This window comes from Solanum pennellii, chromosome 8 (genome assembly GCF_001406875.1).
Source record: "Solanum pennellii chromosome 8, SPENNV200".
Taxonomy (NCBI): Eukaryota; Viridiplantae; Streptophyta; class Magnoliopsida; order Solanales; family Solanaceae; genus Solanum; species Solanum pennellii.
The window spans coordinates 64,842,406-64,867,183 of NC_028644.1; the positions used below are offsets into that span (position 1 = coordinate 64,842,406).

The 24,778-nt window shown below is 34.8% G+C and overlaps 4 protein-coding genes across 9 annotated transcripts; 3 read left to right on the forward strand and 1 right to left on the reverse strand.

The window, feature by feature from the left end:
• Window positions 1–277: 277 nt before the first annotated feature.
• LOC107028441 (glycerol-3-phosphate acyltransferase, chloroplastic) lies at window positions 278–13,573 on the forward strand. Of its 4 annotated transcripts, none has more exons than XR_001457845.2 (14): window positions 423–771; window positions 4,447–4,544; window positions 5,576–5,662; window positions 5,809–5,906; window positions 7,511–7,568; window positions 8,954–9,055; window positions 9,144–9,205; window positions 9,286–9,396; window positions 10,059–10,137; window positions 11,310–11,429; window positions 11,506–11,616; window positions 12,910–13,088; window positions 13,195–13,275; window positions 13,359–13,573. XR_001457845.2 is itself a non-coding variant. In XM_015229510.2 (13 exons), exons 1-12 carry the CDS (start codon window positions 423–425, stop codon window positions 13,042–13,044), a joined length of 1,410 nt encoding a protein of 469 aa, XP_015084996.1. In that variant the 5' UTR covers window positions 278–422; the 3' UTR covers window positions 13,045–13,088; window positions 13,195–13,573. The 4 variants fall into 4 exon arrangements, 2 of the variants coding, with proteins under 2 accessions (XP_015084996.1, XP_015084997.1); XR_001457846.2 differs by having other exon boundaries at window positions 13,203–13,275; XM_015229510.2 differs by having other exon boundaries at window positions 278–771; window positions 13,195–13,573.
• Window positions 13,574–14,372: 799 nt separating this feature from the next.
• LOC107028763 (plastoglobulin-1, chloroplastic) lies at window positions 14,373–18,575 on the forward strand. The gene is made up of 3 exons (XM_015229949.2): window positions 14,373–15,073; window positions 17,566–17,761; window positions 17,978–18,575. The coding sequence occupies exons 1-3, from the start codon at window positions 14,544–14,546 to the stop codon at window positions 18,284–18,286; spliced, it is 1,035 nt and encodes a 344-aa protein (XP_015085435.1). The 5' UTR covers window positions 14,373–14,543; the 3' UTR covers window positions 18,287–18,575.
• A 3,043-nt stretch (window positions 18,576–21,618) lies between these two features.
• LOC107026854 (probable calcium-binding protein CML18) lies at window positions 21,619–24,019 on the forward strand. Of its 3 annotated transcripts, none has more exons than XM_015227951.2 (2): window positions 21,619–22,660; window positions 23,807–24,019. In XM_015227951.2, exon 1 carries the CDS (start codon window positions 22,151–22,153, stop codon window positions 22,640–22,642), a length of 492 nt encoding a protein of 163 aa, XP_015083437.1. In that variant the 5' UTR covers window positions 21,619–22,150; the 3' UTR covers window positions 22,643–22,660; window positions 23,807–24,019. The 3 variants fall into 3 exon arrangements, with proteins under 3 accessions (XP_015083437.1, XP_015083438.1, XP_015083436.1); XM_015227952.2 differs by lacking the exon at window positions 23,807–24,019 and adding an exon at window positions 23,240–23,553; XM_015227950.2 differs by lacking the exon at window positions 23,807–24,019 and adding an exon at window positions 23,243–23,553 and having other exon boundaries at window positions 21,622–22,660.
• On the reverse strand, window positions 23,772–24,713 carry LOC107027843 (mitogen-activated protein kinase kinase kinase 17-like). Its single transcript, XM_015228897.2, has one exon. It carries the CDS (start codon window positions 24,711–24,713, stop codon window positions 23,772–23,774), a length of 942 nt encoding a protein of 313 aa, XP_015084383.1.
• Window positions 24,714–24,778: the final 65 nt, after the last annotated feature.

Here is a 24,778-nt window from a genome sequence, read left to right on the forward strand (position 1 = left end):
CTAATTCTAATTCTATCTCTAAATGAAATAAATAATTTTAAAACTGCTTAAAATCTCGAACTCGAATACTTCCCTTTCATTGGAGAGAAGTTACTCAAAGGTTGGTCTAAAGGCTATTTCCACAATTTCAAAAGAAGGGCGTATAGTTGTTACACGTGTCCAGATAAGTCTAGCTTAGTTCCATATAAAAGCCAATGAAATAAACGAAAAAGTATTTTCAGATAAATAACCAAAAAAAAGAAGAAGAAGAAAAAAAAAACACTCAAATAACTGTATCACAAAATTCACACACACAATTGGGTGATGGAAAGCACGTGCTCCCGTTCCTGATAAAACACTCTCTCTCCCTCGCAACACACGCACATATTCATTTCACTCCTCACTTTCTTTCTCTCTCTAAACCTCTCCATTCTGTGGTGGTGATGTTGATTCTCTCGGCGGCTTCGTCTTCTTCTTCTTCTTCCTCCTTCATGCTTTCTTCCGCTTCGTCTTCTTCTGCACGCATTCCGAGGCCGTTATCTTCATTTTCAACTTGTGTACCAGTAGTAGTAACAACTGTTTCTTCTGCAGCAACTTCGACGCTATTTCCGATTTCCTGTTTCGGTGTGAAATCGAGGACGGTTGGGATTCGGAAGCTACGGTGTGCCGTTTTTTGTGCTTCGAATGTACGAGGAATGGCAGAAATGATTGAAGATGCCATGACAGTTTCTGCTTCTGAGAGTCATGAGCTTCCGCAGTCCCGAGACTTCCTTGACGCACGCACTGGAGAAGGTTTATCTCTAGCTATTATTACTTTTTCTTTAATTTGAAATATCTTGTGCATTTTTTGCTTTCTATTGCTACTCTCGCTTTTTTCATTTTTGAATTTGAAGTATCTTGTGCATTTTGTGCTATTTTCGTGCGGTATATTACTCTTGTTCTCTGTTGGAATATCTTGTGCATTTTGTGCTATTTCGGTGGGGTTTAGCATTTTGTGCGTATTATGCCAGAGACTGTTGTACACATTCACGTACAATGTTTGTTTTCTTTCGAATGCATTGAATTTCTCAATATTCTTCACAATTAACAATGCTGAACATATGAGGCGCGTTATAACATTTGCAGAAATGCATTTATTTTTTGTTAATTTGCCCTATGCTTGTTGCTCTGAAGAAAATGTGTTGAGCACATAGTTAAATAGAAGTGATATTGCATTTAGCATGGAGTTTACTGTGAATTTTGTCAAGTAATAATTTCTTTGCTACATAAACTATTGAACTCTATGTCCAAGGTGAAATTAAACATCGTTATCTAATGTTGTCTACTCTTTGGTTTTTCCTAAAAGTCCTATCAAATAGACTTGTAGTACATAAGTTCCATTCTAAGAGATGAATTGGTTGGTTGCAAGAGCAGTTTCAGTAATGGTATTAATGAAATTGGTGTTGGCATAAGGTTGCAATAAGAGTACTTATCTGTGCAAGCATGCTTAACAGTTTAAACACCAAGTCAGTGAGTTCTTTTAACCTTGATGCACCGAGTATAGTATGTTTTGATCTTTCTAGTAATCTGTGGTGATATCTATTAGGACGGACTTACAGTAGGCTCAACGATTGTTTTATTTTTAACGGTGAACTGGATGTATTGTCTATGAAGCACGTCAGTTGGTTTTGTTGCGTCTAACTTTATAAGGGACTTCTCGAATGGATAGCTAGTAGAACTACACTTGAGGAATGGTGCTACTATAATGTAACACCAATCCATCTTGATGGAAGTTCTCGTTAACCTGTGGATGGTGAAGGAATCGACAAATTATAGTGGACGGGATGATGGGAATGATATAAATTGAAGAGTAAGGTGAAATGATTAGGAGGTGGAAGATCTTGTTATGAACACCAAAGCAAACAGGCAAATGGGTGGATTGTTAAAGAGAAATAAGACGCTTATTGGTTTTTATTCACTTACTGCTTTCTCTTTTGCCCCCCGTTTGGTGTGAAGGATTTAATTGCTGTGAGGTAGAATCTATAGACTAGTTTGCATTCATGGAGATTCTGTAACTATTCCAAAGAGATGGAAAGTTCGAGACAATTGAGGTTTTTTCTTGAAATTGGAAGCAATTACTAATTCATGGTAGGACATGTACTGATGTACATAGTAAAAACTTCATTCTCGAATTCTATGAGAACTTATGTTGATAATTTTTCAGCAGTTGGTTAGGCAACAATTATTTTTCATAGAAGTACTCTTTTGTTTTGTACAACAAGCTTTCTCTAGACTGTGTTTCACATTTGACATTTATTATGGACACGTGAAGTTTTGATGGTTGATTCTGGAATCACCAATTTGCATATTCATATTTGGGACATTGAAGTCACCAATTAAGACAAAAGGATCAAATTTTGACATATGTGGTAGTATCTCGTTTTTAGCTTTCTTTACAAAATTGTATTGCTATACAGTATCTCTTGTTCCCTGTCTTTACAGTCACCATTCAATCTCTGCCTCCCTTAATTTGACTGCTTTTTTGTCTACCGATATGCATGCGTACTCCATTCTATTACTGATGGTTGGTGATGTATAGTTGGTTCCTTTTCTGGACATACACTAGGTTATTATGGTAACTTTAGCTTGGTTAAGTAATGCTTGGCAGTTTCTGCATTTTTTTTAAATGTATAGATCTCCTCTTGATCGACAACAAAGTCATTACTTCGTATGAGTCATTTGTGGATCTTAGTTTCAAGCTAGCTTACACTTCATTTTGTCGTATCTTAGGATCTTAGTTTCAAGCTAGCTTATACTTCATTTTGTCGTATCTTACAAGTCTCAGAACCTATGCAGGTATTGTAAAAAGCATGACCTAGTTGGATCTTTTTCCGATAACACGTTACCTAGTTGGATCTTGACTGACTTAACACACACTCATACTATGTTTGCACTTTGAATGTGGTTTCTAACTCAGTTGAGAAACGGAAACAAATACGATGCTGAAGACTTATGTGGTTTGTATGCTATTCTGATAGATTTTCGTTTCAGTAAGTAGTTTAGAATGTGGATTGGAAGCTTAGTTTTCTTTCTGATTTTGGTCTTCAACTCCTTTTGGATCTTCCTTATTGCTTTCTGGGGGATTTCGATTTTCCTGGTACTTGTCATGATGTCATAATCATTACTATCTTAATACACGTAAGTGTGCCACAGTGGCATAAGGGGGATCACCTATGTAAAGAAAATTACATAAAGCAGTTAAAGCACTATAAACTAGGTCATCTCCAATGATATAATCTTATATGGACTATGTAAACTGCACACAAGGTGGACGGGGATATGATTTTCAGCAAGAAGTACATTTAAAGAACCGTGACTTAGCATAAAAGTTAAAATTATTGTACAAATGCGGTCTTAAGTTTCTTGTAAAACAGGATGAGGTATAAAGTTATGATTCTCAGAATGCTTCCTATTAGACTTTAATGGAGCAGTTTTCCTTCTTTTCCATGACTTATTTTTCTTTTTTTGATAACCACGGTGTCTGAGCACAAGTACCTGGTAACTGTGCCTATCAAGGATTGGATATATGGCAAAAAGTCATTTTTAAAAAATTAAAATATGGCTGAAAACCTGGAGTGCTTTTTTTCTCTGTCTTTTTGGTAAACTTGGTATAATCTTCTCCTGTTTTTTTTTCTTTTCGGGCTGTGGCTTGTGTCTTGTGCCTTGACAGACATCTGAAGCAGTTCTCAACCAGCACTGTCTGTCCTAGGGGCTGGTCATCTACATGAAATTTTACAAACTGGGTCTTTAAAACATGTCATGTCTTAGAGGTTAGTCATCTGCATGAAGTTTTACAAAGTAGGGTCTTAGATACATGTCATGTTGTCGGCTTATATTTTTGACAGGTGATATGGGATCAGGGATGAGTGCAGTATATGTTGCAAGGTATATATAAATATTTGTCAAGGTAATCAGATAGCTTGAGTCTTATACATGTTGTATACTTGGTACTTCTTTGGGATTTGAAGTATCTCATAGGTTTTTTCGTGGTGTCTAGTTTCCTTTGAATACTTGTATGCTTCAACGTTTATGGGTGCATTACCATCTGGAACTATTTATTGATATTAATTACCAATCAACAAGAGAAACCGTGAACATCTGAGTAAGGGTTGGTATTGCAAGTTATAGTTCAAGAATAGCGGAAGTGCTGCAATATTCTAGAAAACTTCGTCTTAAAAGGATTTAGATACCTACTCAGATGTTAGTGGCAGTTGCAAGTATAAGACCTTTGCTGCCGATTCTTATCTACTCATCCTGCTATCTTTCAGTGTCTTGATTCTATTGTTTGCTAAATTTAAACATACTGCTCAGCAGATGATTCCCTTGTTCTTTTGCGGGGACTTTATTTTGGTAGATCTATTCTAATTGTTCTGATTGAACCTGTGTCTCTCTTTCCCCCGTGCATTGGGTGTTCTATTTTCTGTGCAGACTTGCTATCTGCTGTTCGAAAAGCTGTGGAAGATGAAAACCTGCCACTGAATGTTGCTGAAGGAATGGAGGAGTTGTATCAGAACTATCAGAATGCAGTAAAATACCTTTCTTTGAACTTGTGGTTAAATGTACTCTTTTAAGTGTTGGGTCATGGGTGCTTTGTTCGCTTAGATATGTTTGCTCATATGCAAGAGTCTTCTTGCATGAATATACTTTCTGGGTCATAACATGCTTTCTTAAGTTACTAAAGAACAGTATATAATAGATTTAAGATGGTTGAGAATACAATTAAATAATAAACGTGTGCTCTCTCTAATGGCTTAGGCTTTTAGATGAGATGGTTACACACTTCAACAATGATGAATATTTTTTTTCTTCTAATGTATTTGATCATTTGAATTTAGTGGATGGTATTATGTAACTACACGCTGTTGGTATAAAAAAAGTTCACGCTGTACCTATAACAGTAGATAAAACGCTGGAGCTGGAAAAGCTAAAGTGGAGAGAGAAATCACAATTTGGCATGCCATGACTTTTTTGTGACCAATTATGTGGAAAGACATTATTACGGGGCCAAATGTTTTCAGAAAATGACCTGAAGATAATAGGTTAAGCCCTTGTGAAGATTCTAAATGTAGTCTAACACTCAACATGTTCAGTATCATTTCTTCCTAGAGCATGGAAAATATGATCTTGTGATGACAAAACAATAATAAAGATAAATCTAGAGGAGGTGCTTATATTTGTATGTTTGTCTTTGCCTGATTTTTCCGCACGTGTCTTTCTTGTTCCTACTTCTCTAGTATATCTTATTTTAACTAATAAATAATAACTCGCCTCCTCCCTCCCTCTTTCCTACTAAATTTTAGAGAATTTCATTTATTTCATTCTTGGAAAGACTACTACTTTTGGACTTATCATATTTGGTGAAGTAATCCAATCTATCTTTTAGACTTGTCAGATTATCAATCTGTTTGGATTTAATTTATTCATGATACTCATGCGCTTTTCTTTGAGAGAGAACGAGTTTGTTGAGACCTGGAGTTCGGCATTTTCTTTTTTGTTTATTTGGAGAACTTGTTGTGGTCATGTGCCCTCTTGATTTTTCCTGATCGTTTTTTTATAGGTTTTACAAAGCGGAGTCCCCAAAGCAGATGAGGCCATTTTGTATAACATGGCTCTTGTATTCGATCGTGTTTTTGTGGATGTGAAGGTATTCTTCTGCTGTGTTGATTTTTCAAATTCATGCTAGAAGTTTCCCCTATATCTTTGTTTCTCGTTACTTCATCTAAGCACACATGTATTCTATCAAGTTGTTAGAATGTAAAATTGTAAAATGTAGCAATGCTCTTATTTCAGGATCCTTTTGAATTCTCGCCGTATCATAAGGCCATTCGTGAACCTTTTGACTATTACAAGTTTGGTCAAAATTATATCCGCCAGCTAGTTGATTTCAGGTGAGTCTCAGTTCTCTCTCTGTAGTGTGTATCATGTAATAGTTTGACTAACTTAAAAAATGCGCGGTTCTTTCAATCTTGTTAATGATTGAATTCACAGGAATTATTCGAGTAAACAGCTTAAAATATCCTTTGCTTTACATCCTTTTGTCGTTGTAATATTTGCTTGTTCAGATCAACGAATTCAAGACCAGGCATGCTCTATATGTCGTCTTTATACCTTGTAAATAATGGAATGATGTCTATATAGATTTAGGTACAGATACATATATGTGAGAATAACTTGTTGGAATATTGGGTTAAGAGCAGATAGTAAAACTACTGAAATCATTTATATCTCTAAAGGGGAAAGGGCTTATGTCATGTTAGAATAATTGTTCTAAACATTAATGGCCGGCAGAAAATCATTTTGACCAATTGATGAAAGGGATAACTAAATCTTTTGCAATTACGTATGGGGAAAAATAATTTTGTTATTACCCTAAATATTTTTTCATTGTAGTTTAGGTATAATGATGCTATTTTCTCAATTGGTTGGGAAAATCCCAATTTCTTTAGCTGAAAGAAAGAGCTAAGCTGTTGCACTATTCTGATGAATAGTTCATCATCCTCTGGTGTCTGTATATTATTTTTACCCAGTGATGTTCTTATTAATATGCCTCATAGCAATCCTTAAGTCCAAAAAGGATGACGCGATTCAAAATACTGGGTGTCTAACAATTTAACTATCCATTCAATCAGACCTTATTCCATTGATTTTATGATCTAAATATGGATATTTGAAAACGACATAAAAAGTATCCTTCTTTTAAAGAAGGATACTTTTTAAGTATGTAAGAAACCTCCTGAAAAGAGGAATAATTAGTACTTACAAATTGAAGTCCCATAGTTATTGTATGAACAACTTAATCACCACACTAAGTTGATTTCTATTTGACTGTTTAGCAGCTAGTTAGTCTGTAGCATTTTGACGAGTTGTGTGGGTTGAGTCACCAATGAAGCTTAGCCCATGTGTAAAATTACTATTGTGTAGGGATATATTTTTCTCCCTCCGTTTCAATTTATGTGTCTTAGTGTGGCTGGACACGTGTTCAAGGTAGGAGATTTTTTAATCTTGTAATGTTAAACTAAAGATATAGGTAATGTATCAAAATGATTTTGATTCTTGTGTTCTTAAACATGCTATGCAGGATGTTGGAATTAAAGAGTTAAGCATACCAAAAAAGAAAGTAAGACGCATTATTTTAAAAAGTAAGACGCATATTTTAAAACAAAGGGTGAAGTTGCACATTGTTGAGTAGTGGATAGGAATTCGAAATTTGTAATTCCTATATATGAAGTATGATGTTAGAGGGTTGTTTGTCTTGTTCTAGGAACTCCCTGCTTTAACTCTTAACAGGGGTGTTTGCGAACAATATCTCCATTATTGACAGACATACCGCTGCTATTGAATTTTTTTTAATCAGCTTTAGTGAGTGTATATCGAATGTGGTTATTAGAAATTGATCTTTCTTTGGCTCTTTGCTTTAAAGTGAACAGCCTTGTTCCCTGCAGATCTCATGATTTACTTCAGAATCTAACCTCTACTATTTTCGAGTTTGTAGGAGCTCTTATGTTGGGAATATCTCAGTTTTCAGTGAAATGGCAGAGAAGCTTAAACAGGTTCGGCATTTCAGATTGTTAAGAGTGTTTCTATTTATTAGTTTCTTCTGTAATTATGCTAACTAGTTTCTGGGAAGGTGCGTTGCACGTTTATCCCTTGATCAAGTTTAGCACATAGTGATAAGAGTTCTAATTCAGACTACTTATGAAAAAGGTTTTGCTAATTGATGTTTGTATCTGCTTAATGTGGGTCCACTTGTGTTAATATGGGTTGGTTGGAGAGAGAAATAGGAGTCTTTTTGAAGGAGTAGTAGTCTCTGTTACCTTTTTTTTTTTTTGGGGCACACAAAAAGTTCCTCATCATATAGATGATCAAGTGGAGATTGTAGAGAATTGTATGTTTTGTAGATTCTCACCTTTTGGTATACCTTTTTTGCATACGACTGTTTATGGCCATGTATATGAACGAAAATACTTTTACTTGATAAAAAATTTAAAAAAGATTTCTTAACAAGCTATTGCATAGGAGCGAGGTTTTACCATGTGCATACCAAAAGGGTAGAGGCTGTGGATTCCCCTTGTCATAAAAAAATTAAAAAATTCCTTGATTCATCAAGCAATGATGGAAGATTTTTTTAGAGCTTATTCTCAAAATTTGAGCTTAACATGACCTTGCTTTCAGACCCCCTTACGCGAAGATCCATATTTTCTTCTTATTCGCTTACTGGATGAACCAGATAACTTTTCCCGATTTCCACGATATTCAGCAGTTTCCTTGATTGGGGGACGAATGTACACAAGACTTTGTAATCCTCAGCTTTAATACATTATAAGAGTGAACCTCCAAAAGATGGTAGGAACTCCGAAGTAGGAATAGTGACATATTTCATACTTCCGAACTTCTGTCATCTTTTGTTTGGTGGTTTGTCTGTCTTATTATTGAAAATATTTAGGTATCTTTCTCATTCTATGCGTTTTATCAGGTGAAGTTACTTGCAAGTTATAGATGTATGTGGCTTCTTGTCCATCAAAATTATGTGCTCACTATTTATACTGGAGTTACGAATAACAGTCTTGGCTCAAAATGTTGTGGGTGGACCAACTATCTCTATATCACCTGCGCGACCACTGGTTTACGCCTAAGGATCTTCTTGTAAAGTTGAATATTCTTCTTCGATGCTGTATAACACTAACTATAGATGGAGAACTCTTGAGTGCTTACTGTACCCTTCATCCCAAAAAAAAAAAAAGAGCAAAAAAGAATGTCACTGTATAATTTTAATTCTCTCTTGATATCATTTTGTTAATTCATTTACTGTTAATAAATCTCAAACTTAGTCGCTGATATGTTTACCCAGTTCTTTTTTGCATGGCTTTTTACACATTGCCTTGATCATTTTTCCTGTTGCCTTTACCAAATCACTAATTCTGTATACTAATTTCAGGGTGATAATGTTGTCTTGATGTCAAACCATCAAAGTGAAGCCGATCCTGCGATTATTGCACTCTTGATTGAATCAAAGCTCCCAGATATTGCTGAGAACATTGTTAGAACTTTTTCCACCCTCTTGCACTTCATAAGATATTTATACCTGAAGTAGCTTAATTCACTAGATTATCCTTTACTGGTAACAGATCTATGTTGCTGGAGATAGAGTTATTACTGATCCTCTTTGCAAGCCATTCAGCATGGGAAGGTGCACTTAGATAGCATTGTCAGAGTATGTACAGAAATCACCATTTACTTATAGATATTTGACAAACTTAATATGTTTAGGAATCTCCTGTGTGTTTATTCGAAAAAACATATGAATGATGACCCCGAACTTGCTGAGATGAAAAAGAGAGCAAACACAAGAAGCTTGAAGGAGATGGCTTTGCTATTGAGGTACTTATTCTGCTATTGCTTCGTCTTTCTTGGAGTATTTTGGTGAAGCTTTTACTTAAGAAGTTTTGATGTCACACAGTCTTGGGGTCTTATTCTGGAGGCATTAGTATACAATTTTATCCTGCACCAATCTCTCATAAACATTTTTCTGCCAAGTGTTACGAAAAAATGAAAGATTCGCTCTTCTAAGCTCTACACGTATTGAATATGATTAAATGGAAAGCTAAGCCTAATGTTGCATGTGTACTCTTAATCTTCCCTACCTATCAGAAAATCTTGTTTGCTCAGGCGTGTAATAGTTCTTTCACGAGGGGGTTAACCCTGCTTGATTATTCTGCATGGAAGAAAACCATAGAGCAAGTCACGGTAGAAATGACTTCTAATATGAATGTGCAGAAGATAATACAGATACGATAGATGGAAGTTTTCTCATGATCATGGATGTGAAATTCAATCATCATCTATTATATGATTGCTTTATCAGATTCATACTTCAAGTCCTAGTAAACTGTTGGTATAGTTAGCACAATAATAGAAGAGGAAATCAAATGATACATGTTTCTTTGGCAATTCGAGATAGCTCACAAATGCTCTTTTTGATATTCCACTATTGCTCTTTTGATGGAAGCATACATCTGAGGATACATGTACTTGTGATCCAGGGGTGGATCAAAAATAATATGGATTGCTCCTAGTGGTGGAAGAGATAGGCCAGACCCTGTTACAAAAGAATGGTATCCAGTAAGATTCCTTTTTCTATTTAATAATTATAGTTGTCTTTCCATATATTTATCTTTTCATTCTATTTGATGGACATACCTGCAAACATGGCCAACATCCATTTTCTTGAAAAGGTATTTTCTCCGTTTCATTCATATGACTATGTTTGTACAGAGGAGGGGGTTTAATATATTAATTTGACTCTGTATCTTAATAGTGGCAGTATAGGAATTTTTTTTTAAATAGTGGTTCAAAAGTTAGTTTTATGAAGAACACTGAGACAAATTTGAATTCTTGGAAGTCGTATAAAACAATAATCTAAGTGGAGTGGTGAAAACATTTTGAGAAGTCCCATGGTTGAAAAGCTATCATAATTTGAAGGAGGAAGTGTTGCTACCTTATTCATTCTTTTAAGTGATTCTTAATTCCTTTGTGGGCTGATTTGCTATCCCTGCCTATGAAATATAGGGCAAGGCTCATACATCTTCTGAATTACATCTGATGCCAGTTTACATCTTAAGATTTTCTTCCACGACTTAACTGTCTTCTGTTCTTGATTGCTTCCATTTCCTTGGTGAGGTTGTTCTTGACTCTTTAAGAGAACAGTCATCTGCAGCCGTGTGCTGGCACATTTATGATTCAGTTCTCAGAATGTGTTGGCATTATTTGCCTGAACTTTAAATGAGAGTTAGCTGTTCGTATCCAATTGAGATTTACATGGATACATGCTATGGTTCACTGCTTCTTCCTATTCTGTATGTTCAGCAATACACTTCTCCATTACACTTGCCTTGTGACAGTTCTAGGGTGATGTTGATAAGCCGTGATAATATCTCTTCTTCTCCAGCATAGTTCTATGTATATGATGGGCAGTTAGTTTCAAAAGTTTTGGTATTTATGCTTCGTCATGATGCTTAGTTAAGAGACATTTTTTTAACATTTAATTTATTTTTCCAAAGGAGCCAGATCCATATAGGTAATACCAGTTAGTTAAGACGCAGCTAATTATTTTTCAATGAACAGGTGTTTGGTTTAGAGAAACCATAATTTGCCTTTAGAAGGCCAAGTGTTATGCATTGGAATGAAATGGGCCTGAATGGATATAGAGGAATCATATAACAGATTCCAACTGATCTGTGGATTAATTGATTTTTAGCAGCTTGTGGTTGAACATTTTGCTTGTGTTTCTTCAGGCACCATTTGATGCTTCCGCGACAGACAACATGAGGAGGCTTGTACAACATGCTGGTGTCCCTGGTCACATTTATCCTCTAGCAATATTGTGCCATGATATTATGCCCCCTCCCGCCCAGGTTGGTCACTGTGTCAATTATGTTTGTTTCTGTGATGACTATGTTTTTTTACATATCCCTGCTTGCGAGAGTACAGGTTGAGAAAAATATCGGAGAGAAAAGAGTTGTATCTTTTCATGGAGCTGGCATATCTGTGGCACCCAAAATTGATTTTCATGAGGTTGCTGGTGCTTTGGAGGACCCTGAGGTTAGTTTTTATGGGAAGTCCACTTTGGTTTAATACTTTAAATTATTGGAAGCTTTTTTTAAACTAAATTTGGCAGCCTAATGAGAGGTTTAGTGATATTTGTTGGTGAACCTTAGGGGGGGGGGGTTTCATTCTATTTAATAGAGAATGAAGGAGGAGAAGGGAAGTTGGACCAAACTCTTTCTCTTTCCTATTTGAGACCCAAATGAACAGCTGGTTGACCTTTGCTAAGATGGGCGCAGGTTCAACAGAAATTTTGATTCCTTCAGTTGAGCTTTCTCTTGTTGGAAAAGTTAAGAAGTAAAGCTCCAAAGGAACTTCCAATATGCAAATAAAACATTCATCTAATACTGTTTTGTTTATTTATTTTTTGTCAAGTTAATTCTATAAACTGAAGAAAAGATATGCATCTATAAGCTCTCTGAGGATAGTTAAATCTGTCCCCAAACCAGAGGAAAAGAAAATGAATAAAAGATGGAAATTTTGTGATACTTTTTTTCCTTAAAAATAAAATTAGATAGAGAACCTTCCCATGTGCCAAAAAAGAAAATATTGTTTCCATGAAATTCAAATGAATGATGAACTAGCGAAGAGTGTTGAACTATATCGGAAGTTGGTTGATGCGACTTTTAGTAACACTAATTGCTAATATAAAGCTACCTCCACAGGTGTAAACCGACTTATTTGGGTGTCATCTGTGTTTTCTCCTTATATTTTAAGCTACCTAAGCTGCTGTACTTGATAATTGTACTATTAATTTTTCTACCTCCAACTACTGTAGTATCAGTTTTCTGTTGCAAAATTCTTCTCTTCCCAGATCATTTCAGATCTTTAGCTCAAACATTTTTCTTTTGCCTCTCTTTTCTATCATTAATAAATAAAGAAGATGGTTCAACTAATTTCACTGCCCTTACAAACCTTAAGCTCAAACATTTTCCACTTGCGTCTGCTTTCTACTGTTCACTGAAGGAAATGGTTTCACCAATTCAGTCTTCTTAAATTTCACTGCAAGAATTCTCTTTAATGTTCTATTCCATGGGGTTTTCAATCTTAAATCGATGTTCCATTTTCACAGCCAAATGTTTGCATCTTATTTTTATGAGATGCTATTGGAACTCTTTTTTTTTTCTTCTCCCCAATCCCCTCCCTCCTCCCAAATAGATGGGAAATGCATCATGGCTGGTTTGATCAAGGAATTGAGAGATGAATCGAAAGCTAAAAAAACTGCACACCGAAAAATTAATTGCATATAAATAAAAAGGATCTTATGAGTAAATACTTTTCTTGATGCAGGCTAAGATGGTATATACAAAGGCAATTTATGATTCTGTAAGCCAGCAGTATAATGTGCTAAATTCTGCTATACATGGCAAACAAGGACTGGAGGCTTCAATACCTAGAGTTTCATTGTCACAACCATGGCAGTAGCTTCTCTTCCAACTTTATTTTTCATACCTTGTTGCTGTAGTCAGGTATGTACTTCACCCAAAAATGATCTGTGGACAAAATTTAAACTGTGGAACAATTGGCTTCAATCCATGTATGTCTGATTCTTGCTTTGTCGGTATATATTACTAGTTTTGCAGATGTTTTTTTGGCAGTTACTATCAAATACAAGGATTACACTCACAATCTTTCCACATACCACGCTTTCATGTGGTTAGTCTCTGCAGAAAGTTGATACAAACAAAGCAATTCTTGAAGTTACAACAAACATAACCTGAAGGATTTTTTTTTGGCAGGGTTAGATAATTCTTTTGACACGAATGTACAGTTGCTTTACATTGTATTTGTATCAAATGTTAGACCCAAATTTGTTAGTAATGATAGCTTTCAAGTACTGTCAATTATGACTTTCTAAGGTTTAAGTGTTAGTAGCTATTCTAGATTGCTGCTCATCTTGCCTTTGAAGTGGTAATCCAATTTGTTGGGAAATATAATATTTGATGCTCTGCTACAGTTGTGTGCGTGTGTTGTAGTTTCTATAAGCGTTAGATGCAACATTTGACAGTATTGTCTCAAAAGCTCAGGTGTAGTTTCTACGGTAGTGACTATTAACCTATCTCCTTCGATTGGCCGCGTAGTGTGATTTAACCTATCTTCCACTACAACATGCATATTCCAGCGGGTTCTCCTGGCTCATTGTGTTCTCTCCTTTTAATTTATGTTCTTTGTAAACTTTCTCTACTTGTGCTTCCAGACATCCTGTAAATATTGTCTTAGGCCCTTTACATGGACATGTTTCTTTGATAACTACCTTTTTGGGTGTCGGTTTCAACCGAAGAAATTGTTTTGGTGAGGCATTACGTATCTAAGCGTGTCTTGTTACAACAGTGTCATTTATGCACTATGATGAAGGCACAGCACATAATTTTATTTTTTGATCAAAATTTCTTTTTTGATTCAGGCATATAGATGATGTTTTAAAACGAAATAAGTACTATTTTTTGTTCAATTTTGAATCGATATATGCATTAAAAAAATAATGATTTGCATAATAATTTTACTATTTTATCTCTATTAGTTATGACGTGGATAAGTTGAATTTTTCTTTTATTATTTCTTAATTTATCTAAATAAATAAATAATTAATTATGTTTAAAAAAAATGAATAAGTAATCAGGCAGTACAATTTAATGTTCCCTTTACAAGACCGTATGTCATAATACCAATTTCTAGCAACAATCCAAAACTCAAGTAGTATCAAAAAAATAAAAATAAATCAGCATGACATGTGTCCCTCCTGACAACAAAAATTACACAAATTTTGTGAAGCAGAATTTATATCAAAATAAAGTAAAACGTGCCAAATCCATCTCCACCATCTATAAAACCGAAGGTTTCAAATCACCGTCGACAACCACCGCTTCCGCCGCCATTCGACGGTTACACCGCCGGAGGACGTCCGTTTCCAAAAGTAAGTAAATATGTCCACTCTCTACAATCCTCTAATTTTCACCATTAAAAACCCAAAAGTCAGCCTTAAACCTCACACTTCCCTTCCTTCTTCTGTTCCGACTTCTAGGCTTCGGAAATTTCAAAATTTCTCAGTTCAATCCTCCATTTCCTCATCCAATGAGCCGGAAAAACCCACCTCTATTACACCGGATAATGATAAAGCTGACGATAAAACGGTCGAGTTCGTGGATGAATGGGGAGAGAAGTCGGAGCCCGAACCCGGACCGGTTACGAAGTTAGCGGATGCGGATCCTCCGGAGTATGATGATGAGTGGGGTAATGGAAGTCCCGGAGTTGACGTGAGTGGTGAAGAGGACGAGAAGCTTCTAGAGCTGAAAAGGTGTTTGGTGGATACAGTTTATGGGACGGATTTCGGATTTCGGGCTTCATCAGAAATTCGGGCCGAGGCATTGGAGTTCGTTTCTCAGTTGGAGGCAGCTAATCCTTCTCCAGCACCAACTGAGTCTCCTGAGTTGCTTGATGGGAACTGGATTTTAGTGTGAGTTTTTTTGCTTCATTGCTGGATCATTCAGTCACTTCTTTTTAGTTCCTCCATTTATTACTTTTTGTGTTGTTTTTATATGAAACTAGCTGAGTTTTGAAATCTTCCGCAAGCGTGCTGGCTTTGGTTCGGAAAAAATGGGTGGTTTACACTTTACAGGACAACCCAAATAACAATCTCTAATTAATTGATATTGATCTCACGGGGCTTATATTTAAGGGCAATGGGTAGTTTCAGATAATCAAATTGACTGAGATTTCATTATCTATGGGTTAAGGCATTGATAGAATGAGTACTGGTATGCTTATCTTGAGCATTGACACCACAGAGCAAGTTGCTCTCCCCAATTCTAGGTGCATGATAGAAGTTAACCGTACAATGTAGGCATTGCAGCCAAAGCAGTAGCTAGAACTTTATGGTGGGAGTTCACTATGCAAGATAGGTGCATCATAACAGTTATAAGAGGGATCTCGAGATTGGCCTCTAAATAAGCACCTTATGAGATGAGCGGTCGGATGGTTACTTGTCAATATGCTTGCATTCGGCTGTATCCTCCAGTTGTTAACAACCATAATTAAAGACCATATATCTTTGTTTGTCCTGTAATAACATGCTTTGGATTTCCGAGAATTTCATAACTAATTAGCCTGGTAATCTGGGAATAGGACAAACCAATGCTTCTTGGATTATTTTAATCTTGATGCGATGTCTTTTCAACTAAGTATTGCACTTTCTTCACATTGCAATTACCACTAATCTAATCTAAACAATTGTCTGCAAACTGTGATGTGAAATGTATTTTATTTTTCCTTTATACCCTTTTGGCTAGTCAAACTAGAATCTATTCAAGAGTGCAACAAGAAAATTGTTTTAGTAACTGGAGCTTGAGTTCATGATTCATATTCATTCTATGGTTTTCCCATTGGGGTTTAAAGCCTCCTGGTTGCTGCTTCTATCTTGGAAGGAATGTTTCACTTAGCTTTGCTCTTGTTAAAGAGTTAACTTCAACAACTAATGATCATGTTATCACTTTACCTGTCATTAAGATGTTCAAGCAAGCCTTCACTCCCTTTTAAAGTTGAATATGTTTCGTTTTCTACTCATATCCATATCTGGTCTTATATCATAACAAAAAGGTTAGGTCCAGTTGTACTGAGTTATTAACCCCGCATAAAGCGTAGAACCCAACCATGACATGACTGCATTTTTCAGAGTTCTTTTTTAAAGTAAGTTCTGAAAGGAACCAGCAGTCTGCCTCTGCGTAATCTCCATCATGTCAAAGAAAGATATTGAACTTTGCCATCTATAGTTCCCAAATTTCTTCTCATTTTAATCAACTTCATTAAACTTATAGGGAAAGGTTTTGACTAGCTTCATGTGAAAAGGGGGATTATCTTAACTCTATAGTTGTTTGCTTTCATTGTTATTGTAACTCTTATGTAATGATTGTTGTTCATATTATTATTTCCCTGGTTTTACTGGGAAAGTCGAGTTGTAGTAAGTACTGGAATTTTAAATGCTTGGAAGTGGTGATAGACTGTTTTAATAGTTCCGAAGTACAATTTTATAGGATTAGATCTATGAACTTATGATCGATGACATTTACTATCTATGCTCACATATCAAGAAGAAAACGTAAAGGTTGAAGATTGTTGTTGTTATTATTATTTCCCTGGTTTTACTGGGAAGTCAAGTTTTAGTAAGTACTGGAATTTTAAATGCTTGGAAGTGGTGATAGACTGTTTTTAATAGTTCTGAAGTACAATTTTATAGGATTAGATCGATGAACTTAAGATCGATGACATTTACTATCTTGGTTCACATATCACAGAAGAAAACCTGAAGGCTGAAGATCATTCTTGTTATTATTATTTCTTTGGTTTTACTGGGAAAGTCAAGTTTTAGTAAGTACTGGAATTTTAAATGCTTGGAAGTGGTGATAGACTGTTTTTAATAGTTCTGAAGTACAATTTCGTAGGAATAAATCTATGAACTTAAAATCGATGACATTTACTATCTTGGTTCACATATCACATAAAAAAACCTGAAGGCTGAAGATATGCCTTGTAAAGCTATATTTATAGTTGATATCCTGTTCAGGGTTTATTCGTCTATAACATAGAGTAGGAAAATGTCATTGAGGCATAAATGTTGATGATACTTGTTGTGTGCTATGCATTATTAAAAGTTTATTTCTTCATAAGTTTATTTTTAAAGATTTTTGGTTGAACACATCGACAACACCTTAAAATATGTTATCTCCTTCAATTATACACAATAGTCTTAATAAGCCGTCAGGCCTATTCGATGTCGATGTATATGAATAAAGGGATGATTTGTAACTTAGCCCAATCTTTAGGGACAATTTTGGGCTTTTCCTCCTGAAAATTGTAGCCTTTTGTTGTGAAATTTCATGCAGAAACTGATTTGAAGTAAATGATAAGTGATGTATCAGCAAAGAATCTTATGTTTCTTCCTCAATCTGTCAGGTTCACTGCATTTTCTGAGTTGTTACCTCTTCTTGCTGTGGGTACCATTCCTCTATTGAAGGTAGAAAAGATTAGCCAAGACGTAAATACAAACAGCTCGACTATAGAGAATGCGACTACATTATCAAGCCCTGTAGCCACCTTGTCCTTTAGTGCTACTGCCACTTTTGAAGTTCGAAGCCCCTCTAGAATACAGGTATACTCGTTGACTCCATTCTGATTTCCTTAGAAAGGTACTTGCAGCAATTTTCTGCACAAAGTGAAAGAAAATGAGAATTTTGGGATCTAATTATGCAAGATATTGAGAAATTGTAGAGGGTGATTGTGGTTTTTTGGTTAACTTCTGTAGAGTATGTTGGGAGTTTTTTGATTTTTCCTTCTGCATTTGGCTGACAACTGCTTATTTTTGCAGGTTGAATTCAAGGAAGGGAATTTTAAACCTCCAGAAATAAAATCGAACATAGATCTGCCGGAAACTGTGGATTTGTTTGGGCAAAAGATAAGTCTCTCTCCAGTACAGCAATCTCTAGGTCCTCTGGAAAACGCTGTGGCAGGCATAGCACGAACTATTTCTGGTCAGCCTCCTCTCAAGATCCCAATTCCAGGTGGAAGGACAAAATCTTGGCTTCTCACAACCTACCTTGATAAGGATATGCGGATCTCCAGAGGCGATGGTGGGCTTTTTGTGCTTGTTAAGGAAGGGAGTTCTCTTCTATATTAATAAGGTATCCATTATCCTATATTCTGATTTACAAATGTCTTAGGAACTGCAGTGATATACTGCTACGTCGATTTATCGTGGGATGTAGAGTTTAACACTCCTTAGCTGTAAGGTGGGACACTCTTTTAGGACTCAATTACTTGCACTGAATTATCTCAGGATCAAGCTGTGAGATTAGTCCTAGTAGAAGTGTGCTGAAATAAAATGTGATATAGCTTTGCACTTCCCTATGTAGTAAGATGACGATTTCTAGTTATGAGTATTTAATCATTTGGAGGTCAATCATCAGTAATTTCAGCTTATCTGGAAAGAAAATAACTTAACAATTACGTTTAATCTAGACTTAGCTAATTCTAATTTGGCAGCAACTCATATACACCATAACGACCTATGACGATACCCTTCTTGTTTTAGAGAAGACTGCAATATTGGTTCCCTTTCATATTACCACTTCTCTCAACTTAAGTAACCAAATAATTTTACTATAGAGATTTATTTGTGATCGAAGTGACTTGATTGTATAAATATCTTTTACGACGTTATGTAACTGTGCTGCTACTGAGTCTAAGATGTGTGTGGCACACCACACTTTTTCTTTTAGGAAGATGGAGTGGTTCATTAATGCAGAGTTAGCCTTGAAAGTCTTCTTGATGAAAGTTGAACTTTTCTTTGTCCCAAAATTTATTTATGATAGTAATAATTGAAATGGTTCTAGACTTTCTCCAAGTCAACAGTAGTTCTTTAGCAACCAAGTCAAGATTGAAGACTTTTATTTTTAACCAAAAGCTTTCTAAGAATGGGTTGTTCAAAGAAGACATGAGCATCTCCAGTCAACTAAAAAATCCTTCAAGTCTTGTTTAGACTGTGGATTTGAAATTTGACAAATTCACTAAATTGTTCCCTTTAGAATTTTTTTTTTTCTTGTTTTGCTATCAGATTATAATTGTTTTATTTGTAATAAGTAAGTTAAAAACAATTATTACAAAAAGTAAAACAAATTAGGAAAATAATTATAATATGGCAAACTTCAAAAGAGGTTAACGTGACGAACCCGAACTTGGAGACTATTTTGAAATTATTCCTTTAACTTAATTATTGTTCATCCAATAGTTGATTAACTAGGCACTTTTTTTTTTGATAATTAAGTGATTTTTTGTCAGGTTATATTTTCCAAGGTCTAAATGATAATACAGGAAAATTGGCCCCGTGTTGATATAATAAAAAGTATTAGTGGATTAGTGGTTTGGTTATTTATTTTTTAATCGAACAGGTCTTTTGGAAGCTGCATTATGATTTATGGAGACCTTAATTTGTGAGAATAATTAATCAAATAGAAATTAAGAAAAAATTAATAAAATAGGAAGTCGCACATCATAGTTATATGCCATAACATTAGTTAGTAGCGTCATTTCACATAATTTAGTCAACCTCACCCCACACCACCTTAGCTAAAATGTCCCTTAGTGTTAACATAATTCTTTTCGTGAATTGTTGCGATGATTCAGATCTTTCTATCAATAATTAGAGGTATGTAGTGTGAACGTTCTTGGAATGAAAGAAATTATGTTGCAAGTGTTGCTTTAAGAAAATACTATGACCCTTATAATACGTAAATCCAAATTGATTCGAATGAAAATAAAAAGAGGAAAGTTCCAATCAAAAGCACCAAGAATCATAAAGTAAAATTATTGTCAACAACTCAATATACTAAATTCAGAATTATTGAATGCTAACTCATAAACTACCAAATGTCCTACCAGCAGGCTCGCTCTTTGAAAATTCTATTCAAATATCCACATATTCTCCTAAATCACCTATTTGCTTCGTCTCAATTTATGTTATTGTTATATTATTTGAATCTTGAATTCGCACAAAGTTCTTTTTTTTTTTTAAGGATTTGAAACATTTTTGTGACTTTCTGTGCCTATAAATAATTCATTCAGATAAAAGAGAAATTATATAATTAGATCCTTTTAAATTATAAAAAAATGACATTCTATTTGGGACACGTTAAGTGAACCTTGATATCCGAAGGTTATATATACACCAAACTACTTTTTTTATATATATTTTATAAATTAATTGGCCGGACTATGCATTGATAAATATCTCGTCTTTAATTATCTATTGACTTCTCCTTTCATAATTAAACTAGTCATCGACCTTGTGGATAATCTTTCATCATTACTTTTCGATTATATGTGAAAAATGTTGAACATTGTCTTTTCAAATTATTTGATAGAAAATACACATCATCATCAACCATGGCAGAGCTAAGGCCGTAAGGGTTCATTCAAACCTCATACTCTAAATAATTATATAGTATATACGAGATAAAATTAATATTTTTGTATATGTATAATATATACGTGTTGAATTTTTTAAGTTTTCTACTAGCACAATCTATTTTTGTTTGTTGTCATAAAATATTGAAAAGCCAAAACAGGCCCACACGACATGGGGAATCTGCCATGCCAATCACGAAAAAGGTAGTATTAGTAATTACAATAAGAAATCTAGGCTGAAAAAAACAAAAAGAGAAGAAATTAATAGTTTGTGTTAAAATATTTATCGTCTTTATTAAAAATATATATACTCGATACTTGTTATTTTAATAGTTTGCTTTTGTTGGTTTATGATATATATTTTTATTGTCAAATTTATCTCATTAAGAAAAAAATAATGTTTTTACAAGTTAGAAACAAAATTAATAATTTGTACCAATTTTTGGATACTTTCACTCTCTCTTTAAAATTAAAAAGAAGAGAGTTTGACAAAGTCATATACGACGTGCTTTATCCTGACGAAACTCCCGTGTTTGGTGCCGCAACTTTTTGCCCTTCTCGACTCTCAAGTCCATTCATTTTATGTTTCATCAATCATCATCATAATTTTATTTCTCCAAACAAAAAAAAAAATTTACTTAAATAAAACAGGAATATTGACTATTGCACAAACTATATAAAAAAACCTTTTTCTTTTTTTTTTCTGCTTGTACAAAAGAAACTAAACAGTATGAAAATTTGCCAGGTGTGTTCTTCTCATACATGATGTGTTTGCTTCTTTTAAAAAGAATAGTACAATTTACTATCAATTTAGGGCAAGGAACTTATTACTAAAAGAATATATAAGTACTAAGCACCTTCGTAACTTAACAAAGTCTATAACTACAATTGAGTAACAAAATTATTTTTGCGTAAATTTAATCAAATTATAATACAATGAATACATTTTTTAGAAGTTGACTCTTGATAAATATCACAACTAATAATATGTAGCCTTTAATGTAAATATACATATTAAAATATATGGTAGTTAAACTTTTTTCTTAGTTAATATATTAAACTTGACTAATTTAAATTTATGTTTTATAGGTCTATTCGAAAATTTATATTCAGAACTTAAAGTCGATTCGTAATTATAAGAAGAGGAGACCGCATCCCCTGCCCCATTGGTTAGATAACCTTCTTACGTTTTAGGAAAACCAACTCTGTTTAAATAAACAATATAAAAGGTCTCTTCTATAGACAAATGATAGTAATCATCTCCAATTCATTTGGGGAATTCTCCATATTTTCTTTCAATATCGATTCTACAAATCTGTGTAGCTTTTCCTTGTAATTCAACAAATTCATCGAATTTGGTGGATCCATTACCAAGTCCAAGAAAAATAGCTATTCGAAAGTGACAAAATTGAGCAAAGAGTAGTCAAAAGGTCAGTAGAACAGCAAGAGAAAGAGGACGGCACGAATAGCAGAAAAACAGAGTACCCAGTTGGTTGGAAAAGGGTATTCATTGATATTTTTTTTGAAGAATAATTCAATCTGCAGATCAAGTGTTTGATTTATTGCTTCACAGAGAAATATGAGCAATAAAGCACCTGTTAAGTTAGATGATGAGCAGTTGGCTGAACTGCGAGAAATTTTCCGATCATTCGACAGAAATGATGATGGGAGTCTAACCCAACTCGAGCTTGGCGCGCTATTGAGGTCTCTTGGTTTAAAACCAAGTTCTGATCAGCTCGAAACTTTGATTCAAAAGGCGGATAAAAACGACAATGGCCTTGTTGAATTCTCGGAGTTTGTATCACTCGTTGCACCGGAACTTCTTCCAGCTAAGTCCCCTTACACAGAGGAACAATTGAAACAGCTATTTAAGATGTTTGATAGGGATGGAAATGGTTATATTACGGCTGCAGAATTGGCTCATTCTATGGCGAAGCTTGGACATGCTTTGACTGCTGAAGAACTTACTGGGATGATCAGAGAAGCTGATACTGATGGAGATGGCAGGATCAGCTATCAGGAATTTACTCAGGCGATTTCTTCGGCTGCTTTTGACAACTCTTGGGCTTGATATGTGAATCTCCTTTCGGTATATCTTGTCAATTTCTGTTCATCTAGTTTAGATATATATGTTTTGTTTGTTAATGTACTTTTTGTTGTATGTTTTTAGTTAGTTTACTTTCTGAATTTCTCTGATAATGTTAAATGTGTATATTATTTCAAACGATGATTGCTATGTTGTTTCTGGGATTTAAACTGATATACTCTCTTCTACGTGACTTTTTCTCCCACTGATTTAGCATTATATTAAGTTTTACTGGATTATGTGATCGAGTAATACATATAAACTTTACCAGATGACTTTGGACTTTAAATGAACATGTAATTGAGTGTGATTCCTGCATGTTATTTCTTAACTTTAAATGATCAAGTTAGTGTGACATAGTTATAATGGAACAGACCAGCTGAAAAGGAATATGATTGCAACGGTCTAGATGGTGGCATAGGTATAAGCATTCTCTGATTTTAACCTAATCACAAGCCAGGAAATTTACACTCTCCTTGTTAGAAGTAATGTGCCATCAGATGTTGTAGCGATCAAACAGGAGAATAGATCGATTTATGTTCTACGTGTTCTGATCAAAGAATTTCAATTATCTACTTGTAGCAGGCCTCCTGTTCTTAGCTAAATAGTTGGAAATGAGTTTTGGTGCCAAATGAAGAAGAAGAAGAGGATTTAAGATGCAGAGTTGGTGTTGTTGTGTGCTTACATCTTAATGTATTGCTTCTATCTGTGATGATGCAACGTTATCTTAGTTTAGCATCCGATAGAACGTTTCTTGCCAAGAGAAGAGATACTTTTTTGTCATTCATTTTCCTTTATGATTTATCATTGTACTTTCTTTTTAGAGTAAATAATACTGTTTGAGTGATAATTTGCAGTTTACGTTAAGAGTTTTTTCATACAAGGGTTTCATTAGACATAACAGTGTTATCTTCCCAGCATAACTAAGTTTAACTAAACAGAAAAAAATTTAAATCTAGATAGGAACATACAATTGTTTTACTATTATTAGAAAGATATGCAATATCCAAGTAATAATATGACACAAAATTGTTCTGTAGAATAATATATACATAATCAGCAGAAAATAAGTACTTAATTTTTGCAATCTTATTGGCTTCATTATATTGTATCCTTAAACTAGTCTGAAAGAGTGCATCTTCTGATCAGGTACTCCAAGTCTGCAGCCAAAAGGATTAACCCTTGATGTTATCCCGTGAGTTTCGCGCATCCTAGTACATAATAAAGCTTGTTGAATAAATGGATGTTGAAGTAGTTGTTGCGTCGTCCATCTTTTTAGAGGATCCTTTATCAAACACTTGTACAAAAAATCTCTGGCAATCTCAGAAACATCACTAGGAATCATTGGTTCTTCTTTCATAATCTTCCACTGCAAATCCTTAGTGTCGCGATAAATCCAAACGCGACACCCAGTCATCATCTCTGCCACAGTACACCCTAACGACCATATATCATAACTCCTGCCATGAAAACCACTGATCAAAGATTCTGGGGGCGCGTAAGGTAGAGTCCCTCTATTGCTCATCGTAGCACCAGTCATATATGCCACACCTTCGGGAACTCTCAACGACAATCCAAAGTCAGCCAACTTTAACTTGTGCATCCCATCACGTTCAGCATTGTTGAAAATCAAAACATTAGCAGGTTTAATATCACAATGAACCCACCCTTTCTCATGAACGTGTTGAATACCCTTTAAGAGTTGATATGCATAGAAACCTACTTCCACTTCAGACATCCGTATCCTTCTCATCTTCGAATTAATGATCAAATCGTGTAGCGATCCACCATATGCATATTCAAGAAACAGATTGTAAGTTGAGATATTACCGCTATCAATGCTAACGTCTGATCCAATGTATTGAACCACGTAAGGTGAATCTTTGAGGGTTGTCAAGATTTCTGCTTCTTGTTGGAGTGAAACAGAACGGTTCATATCAGCACATTTAACAGCAGCAACAGAGACACATAACGAAAAAGGATCCATCTTCACTGCATAATAAACTTTGCCGTAAGAGCCAGCGCCAAGAACGTAAAGCTTCTTCCACTGATCCATAATAATATTTTCACTCACTTCTCACTATTTTTTTTTTTTTTGGCTATTGAATGATTGTGAAAAAT